The 22039-nt window shown below is 44.6% G+C and overlaps 1 protein-coding gene across 1 annotated transcript; it reads left to right on the top strand.

Moving 5' to 3' along the window:
- The first annotated feature begins 1256 nt into the window (after positions 1 to 1256).
- On the top strand, positions 1257 to 5674 carry TOB1 (transducer of ERBB2, 1). The gene is given in 3 exon segments (XM_077776841.1): positions 1257 to 1321; positions 3840 to 4417; positions 4420 to 5674. Coding segments are annotated over 2 exon segments (921 nt in total). The 5' UTR covers positions 1257 to 1321; positions 3840 to 3990; the 3' UTR covers positions 4914 to 5674.
- Positions 5675 to 22039: the final 16365 nt, after the last annotated feature.

Genomic DNA, 22039 nt, shown 5'->3' on the forward strand with positions numbered 1-22039 from the left:
TATCAGATGACCCCTCTAGATTTTTAAGCCTGGGATTATAGATTGGGGATATTCAGAAAAGAGATTTGTGCCTTCCCTTTGAGAATTCTTGAAAAGTGTAGATAAGGTGGACAAAATTGCACTTCATCTGTCTTTGGTTAGACATTTTAATCTCAGCCAAGCCTCATATACTCCTCTAATTATAGTGATATATTTTCCAAATTACAAATCAAGACGCATGGCCTCACACTCGGTCCTGCAATTCTGGATGTTCCGTACAGTAATATTATTTGCCTAATGGTAAGAGAAATTACGTTCTGGAGCACATGAAAAATGAAGTGCTTCTCTTGATAAACCAGTCCCCCGATTTCCCATCTTGTTTCTTGTCATTTCTGTGCTCAACTAATTGTAAAATTAAAGAATAACTCATTTTTTATAACAGATGGAAGGAAGGCTCATTAGAGTAAACAAAAAGTTACAATTGAGCAAAAAGTAAAAAAACACGGGAATCATATATCTTGATGCAGAGAAAAAGGCGTTTTAATTTAAAATGCTTCCAAAAAATAAAATAAAATAAAATAAAATAAAATAAAATAAAATAAAATAGTTCCATACTTTCACAGTCAAATCCCACGTTTCCTTGTTACAAAAATCCAAAGACTAAAAAAATGAGTCATGGAGTAAAACTTCTATGTTCTTAGACTGCCTGAGTTTTAGGAATCTGTACAATACACATTAAATCGACCATCTGACCACTCCCACCCTCCAACCGTTTTACGAATCAATCTTCCTTCCACCCTCCCGCCACAATGGCGACTTCAGAAATATCCGAAATATCCTTTATCAATTCGGTTCCTTCTAAAGGGGACCGGGTTGGAGGCCCGAGGGCACGGGAGTCAGAGCGGAGAAAAAGGCTACACCCGGATTTTGCAGGCGTGAAGCGTAAAGCCTCTAGGCCTAACACCTAAAGCGGGAGTGTGCCGGGGGAGCACAACTGGTCTACACAGCCGGCTCCGCGGACACCCCAATCTTTGGGGAGTTGCGCTTTAACTTCCTTATAGCAGGTTGAGAGTTCAGGCCCCACAGTTTTAAGAGGAAGGCGGAGCCCCAACTGGTGTTTTTCCAGGAAGCACTTCTTGAGCGCAGAGGAAAAGGGGAGAGAAGGCCAAGCGCCGGGCGTTTCATTCATTGCTCCTCTTTCTCCCCCTCCCGACCATCCCTCCCCCTAGACTTTCTCTCCTCTTTTCCCAGAGCGAGTTTGACGTCTGTCTCCTGGATACCAGACAGCCAATCGCCTAGTTGCTAAGGCAGAAGCGCGGCCAATCAGGCGTCGTTGCTACCTGTGAGTAATATTTTTAGCCGAGAGGGACGCTCGGTTCCACTCCCACTGTAACTCCGTGTATTTCTCTGCTGCAGGTTGTGAAAAAGGGCGCTTACCCGCCTCCCTGGAGTCCCCCTCTTTCCCCGCTCCCCGTTTACCCGCTCATATTTCAACCGAAGATTATCTTCAACGTGCATTACAGGAAGGCGCCGTGTTTATTGTGTGTATTTATGTTAAAGTACACTTGAATACACGCATGCACATATATATAATATATATATATATACTTAGATACGTACGCAATTTGGCACGGAGGCCTGGGTTGGGACCTTTGGAATAAAATGTGATTCTTCTTACAGTCTCAAGGCACCCCCACGTCCGTGTTGCCGCTGGATCGGACGTGGAGGTCTGAGGTGGGACGCAGAGGCAGTTAAACCGTCACCTGGGCGGGAGGTGTGGCCAGGTGGGCTCTCTTCCCCGCCCCCAGCCTGGCACGGCCGCTTTGGGTTCTGCTGTTGCCACTCTCTGGGTGGCAGTTGGCCTAGGCCTCTGCGGCGATTAGTATTCAATTAATCGGGTGCACGAGTCCCTGTCACAGTTCGCCCTTTCGCTAGGCTCTCCTGGGTGCACTGGAGGCCGAATTGGTAGCTCGTCCACAAGTGGGATTTTCCTGGGCCACAGCCCCACTCGGGTAGTGCATTTTTTTGTAAACTGTCCCCTCCCTCTCGAGGCCTCGGGCTCTCCTCCCGTTCTTCCCCGCCGCCCCGCCACCTGCCTCGCTCCCCTCCCCCTTCTCTCCGGTGCTCTCCGCCCAGATTTAGCGTCAGCCGCCCCACCCGCCACCGTCGCCCTCACTGGCACGTCTGTCCCCCAATCCCGTTCCCAGCTTTCTCTTAATCCCGCCCACAGTGACTACAGGACGTTAGTTCATTGGCCATCGTGGAGCCCGAGGGGTGTGGCCTTGCCCACCGGGTCCTCCGCCGCCCGTCAGGACATGGGCAGGCGGGACTTGACCAATGGCGTCGGGGGGCAGGGCAGGGGCGGAGCCGCTGCTGAGGGTCTGGGGTGCGGGGCCGGAGGGCGGGGAATGGTTACGCGGCCCGGAGCTGTGTGACGCGAGACGGGAGCGCGCGCACCCCTACGGGAGGGGATGGGGGCAGGGAGGAGAATATAAAACGAGAGGCGGGGCGCGCGCCGCAGCAGAAGGAGCGAAGCTCTGGCCCGGGGAGGAGTNTGCTGCTGCTGCTGCTGCTGCTGCTGCTGCTCCAGCGCTTGGGCTCCGAGGGCTGTGAGCAGAAATCTAATGAGACCCAACTGGCTGTTTATGTAATTCTTCACACTCCTGTCTTAAGGCGTTGCTTAAAACTACCTTCCGCGGAGCCTGAATTTCGCTCGGCTGCACCTTCAAGCAATTTGGCTTAATCAGCTGCCTTTGCCGGCACCCAGGCTTTGGGCTCGCAGAGTGTAGTTTGGGGGCCGCCGGGGATCCTTTCCCTTTGTCACCACGAATATGGAAGATGGAGCAGATGGATTAATACCAGCTTGAGTTTTAAATGTCCTTTTAAATCAGCCTCAGTGTACAAATAGATCCCTTTTGCAAATATCTTCTGTTTGCCCTTGATCTTTTCTTATCCCCACCCAGTGCTGATCCAGCAAACGTTTTAAAGGTCGACCTTATCGTACGAGCCTCACCGGCTGTTCTCTTATCGTTAAGGAGGGGGCTGGTTTTGAAAATCCGAATAAAACTCAGAAACCCTCCCCTTTAAAGAGCATAATCAACAGAGTTTTGAAATTAATTGTGGCTTTTGTTACACTAGCTGCCAAAGAGAGATTTTCAGACTTAGAAAAATACACACTGAAAAGAAAAAGCACAGAGAACCTCGATTATTACATTGTGTGCCCTTAGTATATTCAAGACGGCAGCGATATGGGATAATTTGGTTCATAGTTCTGGTGCACAAGGATGACAGTTTAGCATTTAGTATTTTTAATTTTAGCATCATGTACTTTGGAAATCAAAATAATTTCCCTAACTTCTCAAATGTCTAAATGTTTAACAATACAGCAGATTGAAGCAGCGTAAACCCAGAATGAGTTGAAATTTAGAATTCACTTCTAAACTGGTGCCCAGGAATATGATCACTTTCTAAAACTGGTATATATGTGTGTGGAGGTGGGTGGACGGGTGTGTAGAGTAGAGTTCCCAATAAACAATCTTGTGAGAATTGAAGAAAGAAATGCACTACACGCGCTAGAGAGATACTGTTTTTTAGAACTGTATTGTGTGGGAAGGGGGAGTAAATAATAGGGTCAAAAATATTGTTTTAACTGTAAGTCCTAAGGTTTCCCAGGAGATGTTGAACTTTAATAAACAATTTTCTGTCGTATGCTCCTTTATTTTGATTCTATTTTTCTGACTTTCTACCCTGTTAGACTTTTTCGAAAGTGAACTCTGGGGGTAAAAAGAGGTTGTGGAACTGAGATTTATCTTATTTGGACACGTTTGTTTTTGTTTTGTGTTTTTTTTTTTTTTTTTAAGGAGCAAGACCACTCAAGGTGAAGGATCATCTACAGAATACCAGCACTCTGAATGACAGTTTGTTTCTCTGCCACAAACTGAACACTTTAGCGCGCACGCGTGTGTGTAAGGGGGAGTTGAAACACAGAGCTCACTTTGTGGCATAGCAGCTATGCAGCTTGAAATCCAAGTAGCACTAAATTTTATTATCTCATATTTGTACAATAAGCTTCCCAGGAGACGTGTCAACATTTTTGGCGAAGAGCTCGAAAGACTTCTGAAGAAGAAATATGAAGGGCACTGGTATCCTGAAAAGCCATACAAAGGATCAGGGTTTAGATGTATACACATAGGGGAGAAAGTGGACCCGGTGATTGAACAAGCCTCCAAAGAGAGTGGTTTGGACATTGATGATGTTCGTGGCAATCTGCCACAGGATCTTAGTGTTTGGATCGACCCATTTGAGGTTTCCTACCAAATTGGTGAAAAGGGACCAGTGAAGGTGCTTTATGTGGATGATAATAATGAAAATGGATGTGAGTTGGATAAGGAGATCAAAAACAGCTTTAACCCAGAGGCCCAGGTGTTTATGCCCATAAGCNTCCGTCGCCTCCCTTTGGTCACTCTGCTGCCGTAAGCCCTACCTTCATGCCCCGGTCCACTCAGCCTTTAACCTTTACCACTGCCACTTTCGCGGCCACCAAGTTCGGCTCGACCAAAATGAAGAATAGCGGCCGCAGCAACAAGGTTGCACGTACTTCTCCGATCAACCTTGGCCTGAATGTGAATGACCTCTTGAAGCAGAAAGCCATCTCTTCCTCAATGAAATCTCNACAGCCGCAGAAGGCCTCTGCGCTCTCTCCCAATGCCAAGGAGTTTATTTTTCCTAACATGCAGGGTCAAGGTAGTAGTACCAATGGAATGTTCCCAGGTGACAGCCCCCTCAACCTCAGTCCTCTCCAGTACAGTAATGCCTTTGATGTGTTTGCGGCCTATGGAGGCCTCAACGAGAAGTCTTTTGTAGATGGCTTGAATTTTAGCTTAAATAACATGCAGTATTCTAACCAGCAATTCCAGCCTGTCATGGCTAACTAAAAAAAAAAAAAAGGAAAGAAAAAAAATGTATCTTACGAGTTCAAACGCACGGGCCCAAGGGGGATTTTTTTTTTCACCTCCTTGAGATTTTTTTTTTTTTAAACTTATAGTAAGGATACATTCAAGGCTTGGTGACAAAATAAAACCTGCATCATTTTTCATTTGCCAGCCAAGCACAAAGTTATTTTATACTGACTGTATATTTTAAAGTATACTCTCAGATACGGCCTCTTACAGTATTTAAGATATAGCAAGGACATGGCTGATTTTTTTTTTATAAAAAATTGGCACTAATAAGTGGGTTTATTGGTCTTTTCTAATTGTATAATTTAATTTAGTACAAAGTTTGTAAAATATCAGAGGATATATATATTGTTTCTACGACATGGTATTGCATTTATATCTTTTTACTACAGTGATCTGTGACGGCAGCAGCTTCATGTTGTATTTTTTTTACGGAAATTGTAAAATATCCATCTTAAAGACATCACCTATTCTAAAAATTGTGTACAGGATATTCCTTTAGTGGTGGAATTAAAATGTACGAATATTTGCTTTTTCAAAAAAAATGTATTTTCTGTTAAAGGTTTAAAGATTTTTGCTATATATTATGGAAGAAATGTAATCGTAAATATTAATTTTGTACCTATATTGTGCAATACTTGAAAAAAAACGGTATAAAAGTATTTTGAGTCAGTGTCTTACATGTTAAGAGGGACTGAAATAGTTTATATTAAGTTTGTATTAAAATTCTTTAAAATTAAAAAGGACTTCTTGTGGTCTTTATTTTGAAGCCCTTGCCTGGCCAGTGCTTGGGTCGGCTTTATTTATTTATGGGCAGCTTTCTTCAGCTCCCATCTGTCTCCCCGCAGTACGGCTGGTTATGCTAAAGCTAGTCAATCCTATTTTACTGCAAGTTTTAAAGTGTGTGATGCTGACCTGTGGGAGAGTCACATGATAAAATGAAATTCACCAGTAACTGGAGAGGATTTATTTGAAATGTATAGGGGGAGGCCATTGGATCGGTTTTCTGTTTCTGCATGGGAGATGAATCGCCTAGAAACCTCACTTGGACAAAACAGCTGACCTAAGTATTTAAGAAGAAGATTAGGTGTATTTCCTAATCCTCACACTGAAAAGTTCAGTCATATTTAGCTGGAGAATTTATGATCAAAATCTACTCAAGATTGGATAGGTGACTCAAATGTTGGTATTCCGTGTGCATTTTCCCAGAAAGTTGACTGTAAAAAAAAAAAAAAATACAATTGGATAGCCACCCTGCCGCTTTGGAAGTAGACGGGATGGGGCGGGGGGGCTCAACAATTACCCGTATCCGTCAAATTGTAGTGGCTTGGTAAGGGAGTTTTTAAAAAGTGAGGAGTTGGAAGAGAGAGACCCTATTTTTAAAGTAGAATAAGTCATTTCACTGTTTAAATGTCCCTTGAGAGAGTGTTGACTTAGCATTGGTGAGAAATTTGCCTTGAATTGGAAGAAACCTTTGTCCATGTAGTAAGGGACCAGCACTGTCTGGGTCACTGGTGAAATAAATTTGGTCTTAAATGCGTTTTCTTGGACACCGGTGTACAAAAAGCCTTTTGTCTGTCACCCATGCAGTTTAGAGCAATAAAACGTTGTAAGAAAACAAGCACTAGGAATAACCGAGCTGAGCTGTTCTGTCTGCTCCATGGTGAGGCCTTTGTCCTTGAGTGGACAGAATGAGGCTATGAAGCAGGGCTGGGGTAGTGAGTGGAACTGGCAGATCTGGTCTGCCAGCACTATCCATTATGTGCTTTTGTGATTCCCAAGTGTGAATAGTATAAGAACAACCACTAATGGTTTTAAGTTCTAGTTTCTGCTAGAGACTGGTGGGTGAAGCTCTAGGCTTAACAGAAAAAAAAAATTTTTTTTTTTACTTTTTATTAAAATCTCAAGTTTTAACATACTTTGAAAATCAGAATTAAGGCAGCTGGACAGTAGGTACACAATAGAATTTGTAACAACGTGGAACACTTAATACATGCAATCCGATTTTAAGTAATTGAGCTTAACGTAGATAGGAATATCTCCCACACCTTCCAGATGTGTATATTGCCCACAGATCTTAGAGACATGTTGTATCGGTTCATCTGTTGGTCTTGATTGGTTTCAAAAATATCAGTTCAGTTTGAGCTTGGTGTCCTTGAAGACTTTTTTTTTTCTTTTTTAAAGAATGAACAGAGGCTCTGTTTTCATGCCCTTTTTGCTCATTAGGAATAGAAATCTGTTTAAAATTTTTATTTTAGGGGCGCCTGGGTGGCTTAGTCGGTTAAGCGTCCGACTTTCGCTTAGGTCATGATCTCGCGGTTTGTGGGTTCGAGCCCCGTGTCGGGCTCTGTGCTGACTGCCGGCTCGGAGCCTGGAGCCTGTTTCAGTCTGTGACTCCCTCTCTCTCTGGCCCTCCCCTGCTCACGCTGTCTCTCTCTCTCTCTCTCTCTCTCTCTCCTAGAAATAAATAAAACATTAAAAAAATAAAATAAAATTTTTATTTTAATTCCAGTTAACATACAGTATAATATTACTTTCAGGTATACAATATAGTGATTCAACACTTCCATTGTGAGTGCCCTTCACAAGTGTACTCATTAAGCCCCATCACCTATTTAACCCCTCCTCCCACCCACCTGCCCTCTGGTAACCATCAGCTTGCTCTCTATATTTGAGTCTGGTTCTTAGTTTGTCTCTCTCCCCTGCCTGCCCCCGCCTTATTTGTTTTGCTTCTTAAATTCTACATATGAGCAGAATCTTTGTCTTTCTCTGACTTCTTTACCCTAGCATTATACTCTATTTCCATCCATGTCATTGGAAATGCCAAGATTTCATTTTTATGGCTGAATAGTATTTCATCTTTATCCATTTATCAATCAATGAACACTTGAGCTATTTCCATAATTTGGCTGTTATAAATAATGCTATAAACATCAGGGTGCATGTGTCTATCCTTTGACTTAGTATTTTTGTACTCTTTGGATAAATACCTAGTAATGCAATAGCTGGATCATAGGGTAGTTCTATTTTTAACTTTTTAAAGGACCTCCATATTGTTTTCCAGAGCGGCTGCACCAGTTTGCATTCCCAACGGTGTGTGAGGGTTCCTCTTTCACCACATCCTCACCAACACTGGTTTCTTGTGGTTTTGATTTCTAGCCATGGAAGGGACATTTTTTGTTTTAAGGTTTTATTGTTAAGTAATTTCTATAGCCAACATGGGGCTCAGACTCAACCCCAAGATCAGGACTCGCCTGCTCCACAAACTGAGCCAGCCAGGCATCCCCAGGAATGGAAATGTTTCAAAAGATACTTTTGTCAGGGGCACCTGGGTGGCTCAGTTGGTTGAGTGTCTGACTTTGGCTCAGGTCACGATCTCACAGTTGGTGAGTTCAAGCCTCGCTCTCAGTTAACAGCATGGAGCCCACTTCGAATTCTCTGTCCACCTCTCTCTCTGCACCTCCCCTGCTTGCATTCTCTCTCTCTCTCTCAAAAATAAATATATTTTTTTAAAAAGGTACTTTTGTCTAGCATACCTTATAAAGCCTTAGAAAAGCTTGCTTACATCTTGGCCCCAAATCTTTTTCTCCCCATTCTGCTGTCACACTCTTGACCCTTTGTGGGAATGTTTTAGTTGATGGTTTGATGAGTTAATTTTGTTTTAAGATTTTATTTTTAAGTAATCTCTATACCCTGCATGGGACTTGAACTTACAAACCCTGAGATCAAGAGTGGCATGATCTACCACTAAGCCAGCCAGGCACCCCTTATGAGTTAATTACCTTAATAGGTCTTTCCCATTATTTATTTATTGTTTACTTCTATAACTCTGGATACTGTCTGTATAGCAGCCTCTGAATGACCCATTCCTGGTGTCCAAAATACTATCTTACGGATTACATAACTCATTGATGATTAAGATGATACCAAAAAGTAGCTCTTTGGGTTCAGAATATTCTTTACTGTCCATCTTTTCTAAAACCAGGTGTATTGTTGGGGCTCCTGGATGGCTCAGTCGGTTAAGCGTCCAACTTCGGCTCAGGTCATGATCTCACGGTTCGGGGGCTCGAGCCCCACGTTGGGCTCTGTGCTGACAGCTTAGAGCCTGGAGCCTGCTTCAGATTCTGTATCTCCCTCTTTCTCTGACCCTCCCCTGCTCACATCGTGTGTGTGTCTCTCTCTCAGGAATAAATAAAAACATTAAAAAAAAAATTTTTTAAACCAGGTGTATTGTTAAATCTCCTTTGAATAGCTTTAAACCTTTATTAGATGGCAAATGTAGACCTTTAGTCAAAACACCTCCTTAAGGAAAAACAACACCTCCTTAAAGATAATGACAGTCTTTACTGTGGTTAACTTATTAGCTTTTGAAGGTGAAACTAAAGGTGCCCTGAGTTTAAAATGTTCTAATGTGTGTTGGTGTTAATTTCATTCTTGTATAGCTGTCTTATGTACTGGCATTTTAATTGAGAGGCGCTCACAAATCTTTAGGAAGTAGGTTTTCTTAAAAACAAGTCCCTGTAGGGGTGCCTGGGTGGCTCATTCAGTTGAGTGCCTGACTCTTGATCTCCACTCAGGTCAGGTCTCACTGTTTATGAGATTGAGGCCCATGTTGGGCTCACCCTGACAGCACAGAGCCTGCTTGGAATTGGGTTTTTTTTCTCTCTCTCTCTCTGTATCCCTCCCTCCCCCATCTCAAAATAAATAATATTAAAAAAAAATAGAGGTGGCTCAGCCGGTTAAGTATCCAACTCTTGGTCTTGGCTCAGGTCATGATCTCTCAGTTCTTGAGTTCGAGCCCAGTGTCCTTAGGCTCTGTGCTGACAGTGCAGAGCCTGCCTTGGATTCTCTCTCATGCTGTCTCTCTAAATAAACTTTAAAACTTGAAAAAAAAGTAACTATAACATATAGTAAATATATAGAGAAAAGTATATTATACATAGAGAAATAGAATATGTATTCTATTATATATAGAATAGATAATATATAAATTTATTATATATTTATATATAAATAGATAATTTAGAAACAGATAATATGTAAACATATTTATAGATATATAAATAAATAGCATATATAACATAGAATATATTGAGAAAAATATTATAGAGAAAAGTATCTCCAGTTGGATATACTCAAGCTAATGAGATAAAATGCTGGTTGGAGATTTTCCGTACACAGACTGAAAATAGCATAAGCACAGCACAGTACAAATGTATCTTTGCTTGACTACAATGCATGCTGTTATCAGAAGGATAATAACTCTAGTGCAAGATCAGGTAAGAGGAAAACAGCCTTATAAGAAGACACGTATGTAAAATTGGCATTGGGCGAGCTTCATAGTGTTCACTGTGCCAGTCAGTTGATGCTTAATTGATTTGGCCCAGCAGGCCACTTGAGATCCAAGGTCTTCAGTTTTTTTTGTCTGTGTTCTATTAGGAAGATACTTTCTTCACGTTTAATGAACCTTGGATCAACATCTATGCATATAACTGGAAAATTAGTACAACACTTCTGTTAAAGTCATTTTAAAAAATGTTTTAAATCATTTGGTTAACAAATGCTCATAGAGCACTTACTCTATGCTATGCACAGTTCTAACGCAGTTTACAGAAGCGGGGCTGAGATCATTCAACTCGCCCACGATTGTAGGGCCGATACGTGGCAGACTTGGAATTCAAACTCAGTGAAGTTCCAGAATTTATGCTCTTAAACTTGATGCTTTGTTCCCTGGGATTAGTCGTTCTTCTGATTTGAAGTCAGGGGAATAAGACTCTTTTTGATGTATCAGCCACATGGCTGGTAGAATCCCTCCAAGGGCGTTAATGAGAAGAGTCTAATGGAAGGCTCTTGACCATGCTCAGAAGTCTTGATGATGTATTAGGGGAGATACACTTGATATTTCCGGTGGCCATAAACTATAATTACAGGCTATCGGGAAATGTTTTTAGGAATCATTAAGTCAGCGCTTTAATTTGGTTGATTTTCTTAATTCAATTGAGTAAATTGCTTCTCTCAGTTTAGAGCCACTGGATGATACCCTCAGACTAAGACTTAGTGGCCCCATTACTTTTTTTTTTTAATGTTTTGTTTTTATTTTTGAGAGAGAGACAGCTTGAGCAGGGGAGGGTCAGAGAGAGGGAGACACAGAATCTGAAACAGGCTCCAGGCTCTCAGCTGTCAGCACAGAGCCCAACGCGGGGCTCGAACCCACGAACCATGAGATCATGACCTGAGCCGAAGTCGGACACTTAACTGACTGAGCCACCCAGGCACCCCATGGCCCCATTACTTCTAAGTAGAATTGTAATTGTTCACCTCCTGCAGCCCTTCTCTCATACCTCCCTCACCTGTGCTATTGATAAACATCATAAAGAAAGGTCAAGTCACCAAAATAGTCTTCAACAATGTGTTTCTAGGACCTATGATTTGTTTCTACTTTACTTGGAAATCCATGCTTTCTGCATGTATAGATGTTGTGATGAATGGTCCTTTTGCCCTTAATTGTAAAACACTAAGGAAACCAAATGACCTCTTATTCCACATAGGTTCTGAAAGAAGCCTCCCTTGAAAAAAACCTCAAAATATATTTAGGTTTAAAACGTTGCATTTTAGGAAAGGGGACCACTCCCCCACCCCTTACACAATGCACTCAGTTCATGGGGAACCTAGCACTAAGCCATTGATAGGTGACCAGCTTCTGAGTCAGGATTTCAGACATAGCGGAACAGCTCCCTCACTGCGATGTATCAAAAGTCAGCCCTGGAAACAAGCCTTTTAAAAAAGTTACATTTTAGAAATATAAGCAGTTACAGATGAACTTCTATTCCCATTAGTGTTGCTATGAGTTTTGAACATGTTTAAACTATACAATAAACAGAAAAACCCATGAAAAAATTTTTTAACGTTTCTTTCTTTCTGAGAGACAGAAAGACAGAGCATGAGTTGGGGAGGGGCAGAGAGAGAGGCAGACCCGGAATCTGAAACAGGCTCCAGGCTCTGGGCTGTCAGCACAGAGTCCGACAGGGGGCTCAAACCCACAAACTATGAGATCATGACCTGAGCTGAAGCTGAACGCTCAACCGACTAAGCTACCCAGGCTCCCCAGGAAAACCCATTTTCAAAATGGCTCAAAAGAATTTCAGTAGTTTCTCTACAGACTAAATCTTGTTAGGCTGAGTGCCAATTTTTAAGATTTGGGGTTAGTTAGAATTTGATGGACAAAGGATTGTCGAACCCTTGGCTGGGCTTTTTGGAAGTTTCGCTTGGGCTAAAAGTCATGTTATTCATGGAATGTGAAGTAGTAAACCTCCTCTAAGTATTTCTCAATATTTGAGGTCAAGATTTATATTTTAGAAGACTTGCTTTATACATAGTCCATAAATTGAACTTTGAGATCATCTCACAATTAGGCAAACCCTGGAAGAAAACATTCAATCAGGCGGCAGCTCATATCTGGAGGCTATGGAGTCTAATTCCTTCCGTAAGCATATTAAGTCATTCAGATCAGATGGGTCAGTTTCTTCATCTGCAAAATGGGTGCGGTGATATCAATATACTTCCTCAGGCAGTTCATGAGGTGCTAATCCCCTCGCTATGAAAAGTTGTCAGTGAGATAATGGAACATGTGTTCTTAGAGATTTAGAGAATTTAGAAGGCACCAAGTCCTGACTTTCACCCTCGCTTTGGTGACCTCTGAAATCAGAAATGTAAATGCAGACCATAACCATTTTTGTTATATCAACACTTTGTTGTCCAGTCTGTCATTTGCATCCACAGAGAATTCAATAAAAAATCCTACAGTAATATCCTAAAAGTGAATTGATTCGTGTTTTGGCGATAAATGCCCCTAAGCGTGTATCTCTAGTTTCGAGGCACTGATAGGGAAACGCATGTTTCAGCATTGTTTTTCATTCAATCAGCAAGTTGATTTAAACCCAGAATACAAGTTGACGTTTCTTTTGGGAGCAGCCAAACAGTCCATGCTGTTGTGAAAAGTACTGAAATGGTTGTTCCTATTTAAACAACTCTGGCTTTGGAATAGGAGTAGTTAAATGTAGCTCTGGCGGCAGATCCATCCTACGGATAGCAGTGCTAGCTTTATTTTAGTGCAGGTAGAAACGAAGAGGAGGTTTGCTTTCCAGAAGGGAAAAACATGGAGGATTTGGAAGGAAAAACACATTCCGCCTGGCATTACGAGCACTTTACTTCACTGATAAAATATGACCAGTGTGCAGAACAGAGAACAGGTGTAAAATATTTTTAGACAAACCTTGGCATATAGTGTGGGTCGCATCCCTTCTGTCTGTATACTCAAGTCTTTCAAAAATAATTGTGGAAAAAGCACATTTACAAAATAAGCTAGGCATTGCTTTTATGGCTTTTAGGTACCGGATGTTAAAGTCAAACATAAACTTCCTTGCCAGCCATCAGACTGCGGCTATTTTTAAACCTGGGTCTCTGCATGCCTTCCTACAGCTCTTGAATCTCCTTCTCCTTCCTGAGCGCTGTTGAGAGGGCTGGGAGAATCTGGAGCCCTCGCCTCTTTGGGAGCATGGAGAAAGAAACGTGGCAAGCATGGACGTGGCCTCAGTCTAGCTTGGTTTGTAACAAATGGGTATAAATGGCTGACTCCTGGACACTGATGGAAGGGACCACTGTATAGTCCTGTCAGTATAGGTCACAAAATGGAATCACATTGTCCGTTGTAGCCCCGATGCCCTGAAATACAGGCTCACGCCTCTTTTTCTACCTGCAGGTACCCCTTTCAGATGGCTTTTCCTTGCCACCCCTCCACCACCCATCAATTCACCACTAAGGATGAAGGTTGGATTTCGATCTGCTTTGTAATGAGCGTGCCTATTTTTTTTTTTAATGTTTATTTATTTTTGAGAGAGAGCGAGCGAGCGAGCATGTGAGCAGGGGAGGGTCAGAGAGAGAGAAGGAGACACAGAATCTGAAATAGGCTCCAGGCTCTGAGCTGTCAGCACAGAGCCCTATGTGGGGCTTGAACTCACAAACCGTGAGATCATGACTTGAGCCAAAAGTCAAATGCTTAACCGACTAAGCCACCCAAGCACCCTATCTTTTTCCACTCTGATTATCCATGTCTGCCTACTGACCCCAAAGCTCTTCTTCCGAAAAGAACACCCTTTGTTTTGTGAACTGTCATCGTAAAGTTCTGTAGAATCCTGATGATTGACTGACTTTCTGCTAACTCCTATTTCCAGGAAACATGATGGATTCTCCAAACCACCTCAATCCAATGCTTAAGATAGCTGCGGTCCCTGGACGGTTTTTCTAGAAACTAAGGTGTCACCAGAGGCCCTTTAAATAAGGACTTTGAGAACCCCCAGTTTTCAAGGGCTATAAAGAAGCTCACCTAGGGAAATGTCATCTTTCTGAATCCTACAATAGATTGGAAGTTTCAAAGGAAACTTTTTATTTTTTTGTAATTTAGGAAGAAATTTTGGGGGGTGAAGGAGACTTACTATCTGAGCCACAACAGTTCAAAGGACTTTTCAGGTTCTGTGTAAAAGAAATAGACAGATGGAGGTAAAACCTTACCTCCCCAGAAGCCTCTGCCAGAGAAGGGTCTGGTGGCCGTTAGGAAGGTAGCCAGGGTGTGTCTCCTCTATCTGCCCTTCCTGCAGGATTTGGGAAGGTGAGAGAACAGTGAAAGAGGGAGCCTCTGGACACCTGCTCTGGGACTTGTCCCGGAGATCAGTTCCCCTTAGGGGAGGCTTTGCAGAAGTTGGGAGACCCAAGGCAATAACAACTAGTGTGAGCACATCACACTTTCCTGATGGCTATTGTTTTCTTCCAGACGTTGAGGGAGAGTAATAGCTGTGCCCGTACCTTGCATGCTGCCTATATGATGACAATGATTTGGGCATTATTTGGACCCTTAGGGAATCCAGAGGGAATAACCAAAGTAAGAATCTCAATAATAATAGATAATAGTTTATAGTATTTACTGCATGCTAGATATTGTTCTAAGCTCTTGTATGGCTTCTCTTTAATTTTATTCATTTTGAGAGAGACAACGTAAGTAGGGAGGGGCAGAGAGAGAGAGAGAGAGAATTCCAAGCAGGCTTGACACTGTTACAGCGCAGCAACCGCCGAGGGGCTTGAACTCACCAACCATGAGATCATGACCTGAGTTGAAATCAAGAGTCAGAGGCTCAACCGACTGAGCCACCCAGGGGCCCCTAAGCACTTGTACATTTTAACTCACTTAAATTTCCTAAGGGCCCTCTGAAGGCTGTGCCGTTTCCCTCGTAATAGATAAAGAAACGGAAGCAGGAAGCTTGCGACAGTTACGGCCTGTAGAGCTAGGCTTGGATTTGAACTGTGGGATTCTGTTTCCGAAGTCGGTGATCCTTCGCCATGACACGATCCTGCTCCTTTCGTTGGCCTCAGTAGGAGGGCTTTATAAAAGAACCACACTTGGTTATTTAGGGGACATTATCTAAAATGCACTTTGTGCCAAGTACCCTGCCCCTCCTTGGACCCACACACACGGCGTACCCAGCACGGTCCTGGAAAAGGTAGTTTCCTGAGCAACCCTCACCTCATTTGAGTACCAGCCTTTGCCAGGCACCGTGAGGAAAGGGAAATCACAAAAACAGAGTGGTGTAGGCTGCGAGAGTTGAAGGTCATGTGCCAGTTGTATTTATCCACATCACTGCTACCGTCTGGGTGCTCAGATTCTTTGAGAGGCAACGCGAGCCGCTACACTTACCCAAAGTCTCCAGCCTTGGGCTTTTCTAGCACTTACGATAGCAAAAGAGTGAGACTGACTCAGGAGCCACCCTCAGGTCAGATTCCACTCGGGTCCCTAAACTGCCTCAGGCAAAGGGAGATGCCATTTCAAACAACACCTGTTTCATCCACTCAACACAATTATTGAGCATCTGTTGGCGTCGGAACTGGTGATGGTACATATAAACCTTCAGGAACTTTCGAGAAGCTTACATTCTAACAAAAGATAACACATGTGTGCCCAAATGATCATACACAGTAGAATGTGGAAGTTGGAACAGAAAAGGGAGAGGCATGCCCATCTGAGGGGGAGTGATGAAGAAGGGGTTCTCTGGGGAAGCATGGGTTCCCTCAAAGTCCCAGCCTCGGTGGAGGAAAAACCCGATTCTGGTTCTTTTCCTCCATCTGATGTGTCCATAGTGCGAAGAGTGTGTGCTAAGCCTTGGGGTTCCGAAAGGCAGAGGACATCAGAACTGGAAGCCTGGCTGCCAGCCCATCCCTCCCAGGGGAAGCTGCCTTTGACTTTGGGTATTTTAATTGTTTCCATTGTTCCAAGGTTGTATGTATATATGTATGTATGTATGTATGTATGTATGTATTTAGAGTGCTCACAAATGGGGGAGGGACAGAGATAGAAGGAGAGAGGGAGGATTCCAAACAGGCTCTGCACTGTCAGTACAAAGCCCGATGCGGGACTCGAACCCCAGAACCGTGAGATGATGACCTGAGCTGAAATCAAGAGCCAGACGCTCAACCAACTGAGCCACCCAGGGGTCCCTCATTGTTACAAGCTTTGAACAGAAAGACACCATGGAAGAGAGCAGGTTTAGAACTGTATTCATCAAGCCCAGGTGTGGGATGGGGAGGTCAGGTGAGGAGTCCAAGGGCGGAAGTAAGTTGCACAGGGGGATGGTTCTAATTCTTGTCCTTTCAAGATGCTTACCCTGGAAACCTCCTCAGGCTAGAAGCTCCCTCTAGGGGTCATCTCATTTGTTTTCTTACCTTTAGAGACAAAACTCTGTTTTTGTAAATATCAGGGCTCACAGCAGGCAGCACCGCCCGGAGTGGTGTGGGTGGAATGTGTGTGTTCACTGCACACACTCCCAGGGCACCCTCACCTGCCATCCTCCATCGCCACATTCTACTAATCAAGGGAACAAGTCTCTTCAGAGCTCAACTGTTGCATTTTCCAGTTGGGCTTTTTGGATGCTTACCGGATCTTCCACGTTGAGCATGAATCAAAGAATGAGGCTTTGGAGGAAAAGCTTAATATAAATCTAAGCCAGAAATTAACAGCCCCAAATAACTTTTCTCCTGGGTCACTTTCCCTAGGCAATGCCCTTCCCTAGGCTCCCCGAAGTTTCCTTTGTAGCTGAGCTACTCTGTCATCCTCTGAAAATACTGCCACAAGCCGGCCAAGCCCCTTCGTGTGACCGGTGACTGTTCAGAGAGCATCACTGCTCTGAAAGAAGCACGTGTCTTGCTTCAGAACAGGAAACACCAACGTCTCATCCATGCCTCACCCCACCTTGCCCAGCAGGGATGGAGATCAAAGGCCCTACATTTTCTCCTATGGGATCCTTGGTAGCTGCTATAAGAACTAAGTAAGAATGTTCTAGGGGCCTCATTAAGCCTCCAAATAAAATTATTCCCAGAAACCCTGTACCAGGAAGAATATGGGCTTTGGAGTAGGACTTTGAACTGAATCCCGAACTCACCCTTGAATAGCTGCACCCTGTTAAAGCTACTCAGCCCCAGATTTCCTATCTGAAAAGTCCCACTTAGTAGGGTTAGTGTGAGGATTATGTGAGATCTATAGAGCATTAAGCATAATCCTCTTCCCCCTAGGTAACAACCTCAGGTGGGGCTTGAACCCCCTCTCTCCCCCCCCAACTCTCTTCCTGTGGCTTAGCCTCAAGGGCTTGTGCTCAGTCTTCTTAGGGGCGGTCAGCTGGCCTCAAAGCATGCATTTTCATGAGAATCCCAGGCAGTGAAACTTAATTGTGGATTCGTGGGGAGGAGAGAGGAAGCAAAAGTGAGAGGAAACCATACTTCACTCTTCTGTGGCTGAAGATACTATACATGCGGTCAAATGCATGGGTTTCAGAGTCTCATAGACCAACCTAGGCTTGGTTCCTTGCTTGGCCAGGGGGCCGTGGGCAAACTGTTCAACCTCTGAGCCTCAATGTCATCATCTCTGGACTAGTGGTAAGTAATATCCACCAAACAGTGTTGTGAAGATTCAAGGAGGTAACGTATGAGCACATATTAGGCACTGTTAGCTGTTAGTAATGGTAAAGGGGCATCTGACTGGTAAAGGGCACCCACCTGCTGGGGTGGGGATGGGTCACCATCTGTGCAAGTCTCATGAAAGCTGCACTGTGCTCATCTGTGAACATCAACTTCTCTTCTTATTAGGGTCATAAGGTGAAATTGTTCATTATGAGGATTGTAAGGACTGCTCTGAATCTGTTATATGTTCACATCAAGACTCCAAGGCTGTTATCCCATTTTATTCTGTTGCCCCTGGTGATGATTGAGATGTGGAGTGGTGCTTGAAATAGGAAGCTAGTTAGAGCTCAGCTCCCTGTTCTGAGGTATTGAGGTCAAGGATGAAGGCTGGAGAAATACTCTTAGAGCCTCCATGAATGTCCCAGAGGTTTCCACCTTGACCCCATTACTACATTTTGTTCCTGCTTGAGGGTCCCCAACCGCCCAACCTAAAGTCTCTCTCTCTCTCTCTCTCCCCTTCTTTCTCTGTTCTCTCCCCTCCTCTCCAGCTGCCCTCATCCTTTGTCAGCATAAGAGATTGCATCCATTCTTACATCCCTGTCCAAGGGCAGCTTTGGGGAAAGGAGCCTGTTCTCATGTCCTGGCTCTTGCTCCAGCCACAGGCTGGCACATGTAACAGCAAGTATCCCCCAACCAGTTGTAACAACCAGGCCCGGGACTGACTACTATTGGAGAGGCACTACGGGTACTATTATTATTCCATTTTGCAGATGAAGATGCTGAGGTGCAGAGAGGCTACCTTAATCCAAAGTCCCATAGCCAGTGTATGAGCCCAGGCAGTCTGACTCAAGAGCCACTGCCCTTCCATTACTCTGACCTCTCCTCACCACCATGCACCCTGGATACCAAGGAGATCTGGAGACCCTACAACCCAAAATATCTGGTGCCCCTTTTATGCGATTGAATTATAGTAGCAATGAGCCTAACAAAATGGTTCTTCGGCCTCAGTCAGCACTTCCACATAAGAAACAAGATGGAAGCTATAGCATAGGTGTCTCTGAAGAGCTGTTGAGTAGCTGCCCCACTGGTAGGCAGACTATGATCCTTGGGAAGCGCACTACAGCATCTGTCTTGGGCACTGTGCCGTGCCATGAGAGGACTTAGCTTCTAGTACCTACCATCTTCTTCCTCTGAGCAGCCCCTCTTCATCAGGTTTAGCTTAGAGCACAAACCTGTCTTCCCTTGAGTGCCTTGGCCGGTGGGGCCAGGTATGTGGGTGCTAATCTGCATACCTCTTTAGGAACTCAGGGATATTGAGAAAGGCCGTCAAGAACTTTATTTGCATGAAGGCCTGTAAGTCTTCCGGGAGGAGAGGTAAGGAGATTTTGAGGCTGAGATCAGAGACCAGAGACAGTGGGGTAATTATTCTTGATGCAGTAGGGGCCAGCAAGTGCCTACAAAAATGGAACCCCCTGGAGTCCTTGTCAGGGCAGGAGCTTGGAGTTGGGGGCCACTACAGATAGACCTCGAGCCTACACAGGAAGAGAAAATGAGAACTACATGCTAATCGTTCATAACAGAGGTATCCAACAGAATTTTCTGTGATGATGGAAATATTCTATGTCTGTGTAGTCCAATATGGCGGCCATCAACTATATGAAACGCAGCACTTGAAGTATAGCTAGTGGGCCTGAATTAAAAATTTTATTTTACGAGGCACCTGGGTGGCTCCATCAGTTAAGTGGCTGACTCTTGATTTGGGCTCAGGTCATGATCTCATGTTTTGTGAGTTCAAGCCCCATGTCTCATGGTTTGTGAGTTCAAGCCCCATGTCGGGCTCTGCACTGATGATGTGGAGTCTGCCTGGGATTCTCTCTCTCCCTCTCTCTCTGCCCCCTCACTCTCAAAATAAATAAATAAACATTAAAATAAAATTTTATATTCACATTTATGTGAATTTACTACTAACTCTCTCAGAGAGTGCAGGTTTATAACCTTTCTGTAAAGCCTTGGTACCCGTGGAGATCAGGGACCAGTTAGGAGTGGTAGTTACAGGGGCGCCTGGGTGGCTCAGTCAGGTCAGTGTCTGACTTTGGCTCAGGTTATGATCTCACGGTTCATGAGTTCAAGCCCTGCATCAGGCTCTCTGTTGACAGCTCAGAGCCTGGAGCCTGCTTCAGATTCTGTCTCCCTCTCTCTCTGCCCTTCCTCCACTTGCACACACATTCTCTCTCTCTCTCTCAAAAATAAAGAAACAAACAAACAAAAAGAAGTGGTCTTTATGGATTTTCAGGAGAACTGCCATTTGGGGTCCTTAGCCTTTAGCTGCATTGCTCAAAATATATGTCACCATGGAAAGAATATAGGCACTAAAGTCAGATAGGCCTGCGTCTGAATCTTGGCTCCTCCATTTATTAACACTATGACCTTGGGAAAGTTCCCTGTAAGCATCTAGAGCCTCAGATTCAGCATCTGTAAAAAAGTGAAAATAATACCTATGAGGTGTCTCTTCTTCCGTAAGATCTATAGGACTTTCTTAGTTCATCCATCCATCCATCCATCCACCCACCCACCCATCCACCCACCCATCCATCCACCCATCCATCCATCCATCCCACAAACATTTATTGAATACTTTCTATGGTCAAGCCTTGCACTGGTCGTACAGCGGAGAAGAAAGCACATAGTGTTTTGCCCTCCTGACTATTGTAGGCTAGGGTGGGAAGTAGTAAAATGGCTCAGAGAGGGTTGTGAGGAATAAATTAGGCAACATATTTAAAGTGCCTGATCAGGGAAACATCTGGGTGCCTCAGTCAGTTAAGCATCCTACTTCGGCTCAGGTCTTGATCTTGTGGTTCTTGAGTTCAAGCCCCACATCAGGCTCACTACTGTCAGCGTGGAGCCTGTCTCCATCACTCTGCCCCTCCCACACTCTCTCTCAAAAATAAATAAACATTAAAAAATAATAAAGTGCCAGATCAGGGATGCCTGGGTGGCTCAGTCAGATGGATGTCCGATTTTGGCTCAAGTCACCACCTCAGTTTGTGAGTTCGAGCCCCATGTTGGGCTCCGTACTGATGGCGCCAGAATGCCTCCTTGGGATTTTCTCTCTCTGCCCCTCCCCTACTCATGCCCTCCCTCTCTCTCTCTCTCTCTCAAAATAAATAAACTTAAAGGAAGTAATAAAAGGACTGATCAGAGCTATTAGCAGTTACGTATCCCTTCCCTCTTTGGGGTGCCGTGCTCTTTCCTCCTGAGGGTCCCTGCTGGTGCCCCAGCCTCCTCTCTGTTTCCCAGATGCCCACACAGAAAGGAGACAGAGCAGTCCCATCCTCAGAAAGAACTGGGTGCACCCCTCACACCAAGACAGCAAACAAATGATCAGGATGGGCACATCCTCATCTGGTCAGGTCTCTGGTAATACCAAGGCTGGAGAAGGGCAGAAAGCACCCAAGAACCCCCGCCCCCCCCGCAACAGACGTGCTGGGGAGAGTCCCCCACCTCCGGGAGATGTAGGGGCTGAGCCTTGTCTCCCCTTCACCTGAGTGGGGTTGAGGGTGGCCGGGCTGGCCGGATGCCAATAGTCCCATCCTGGGGTAGTCTGGGATGTAGACACAGAGATTCCTCCCCAACCCTGAAATAGAAATGCTGAAGAGCTCAGGAGTCAGAGGGGCGGGAAGGAGACCGGCACCAGCCCTGCCCACCTGCCCACCCAGCCCTGCCCCCTCCCTGAGGCGAATGCCAGCTGGAGGGTTATTCTTCCTTCCTCAGCCTGAGAGATGAGTGTCACTTGACCTCAGGGCACATTCCAGAATGAGGCCAACAGCCAAGAATAGGACCCAGGAACCCTGACACCCATCCTGCCTATATTAATCACACATTCCCAGAGCAGGAGAGAGACTTCAGACTCCTTGAGGCGGTGGTGGGGGGTGGGGAGGGTATGAGGAAGAGGTGGGGGAGGGGAAGGAGGTTGAGGAGGAAGGAACAGGGGAGGAGGCAATGGTATCAGGAAGTGGAGTTGGGAAAAAGCAGGAAAGACCCCAGAGAGGCCCCTCTCCCAGCCCCTTGGTCCCAGGGCCCTTTGTTCATCCAGCAAGTTCCTTGTG

This window comes from Crocuta crocuta, unplaced genomic scaffold (assembly GCF_008692635.1).
Source record: "Crocuta crocuta isolate KB4526 unplaced genomic scaffold, BGI_CrCroc_1.0 scaffold352, whole genome shotgun sequence".
Lineage (NCBI taxonomy): Eukaryota > Metazoa > Chordata > Mammalia > Carnivora > Hyaenidae > Crocuta > Crocuta crocuta.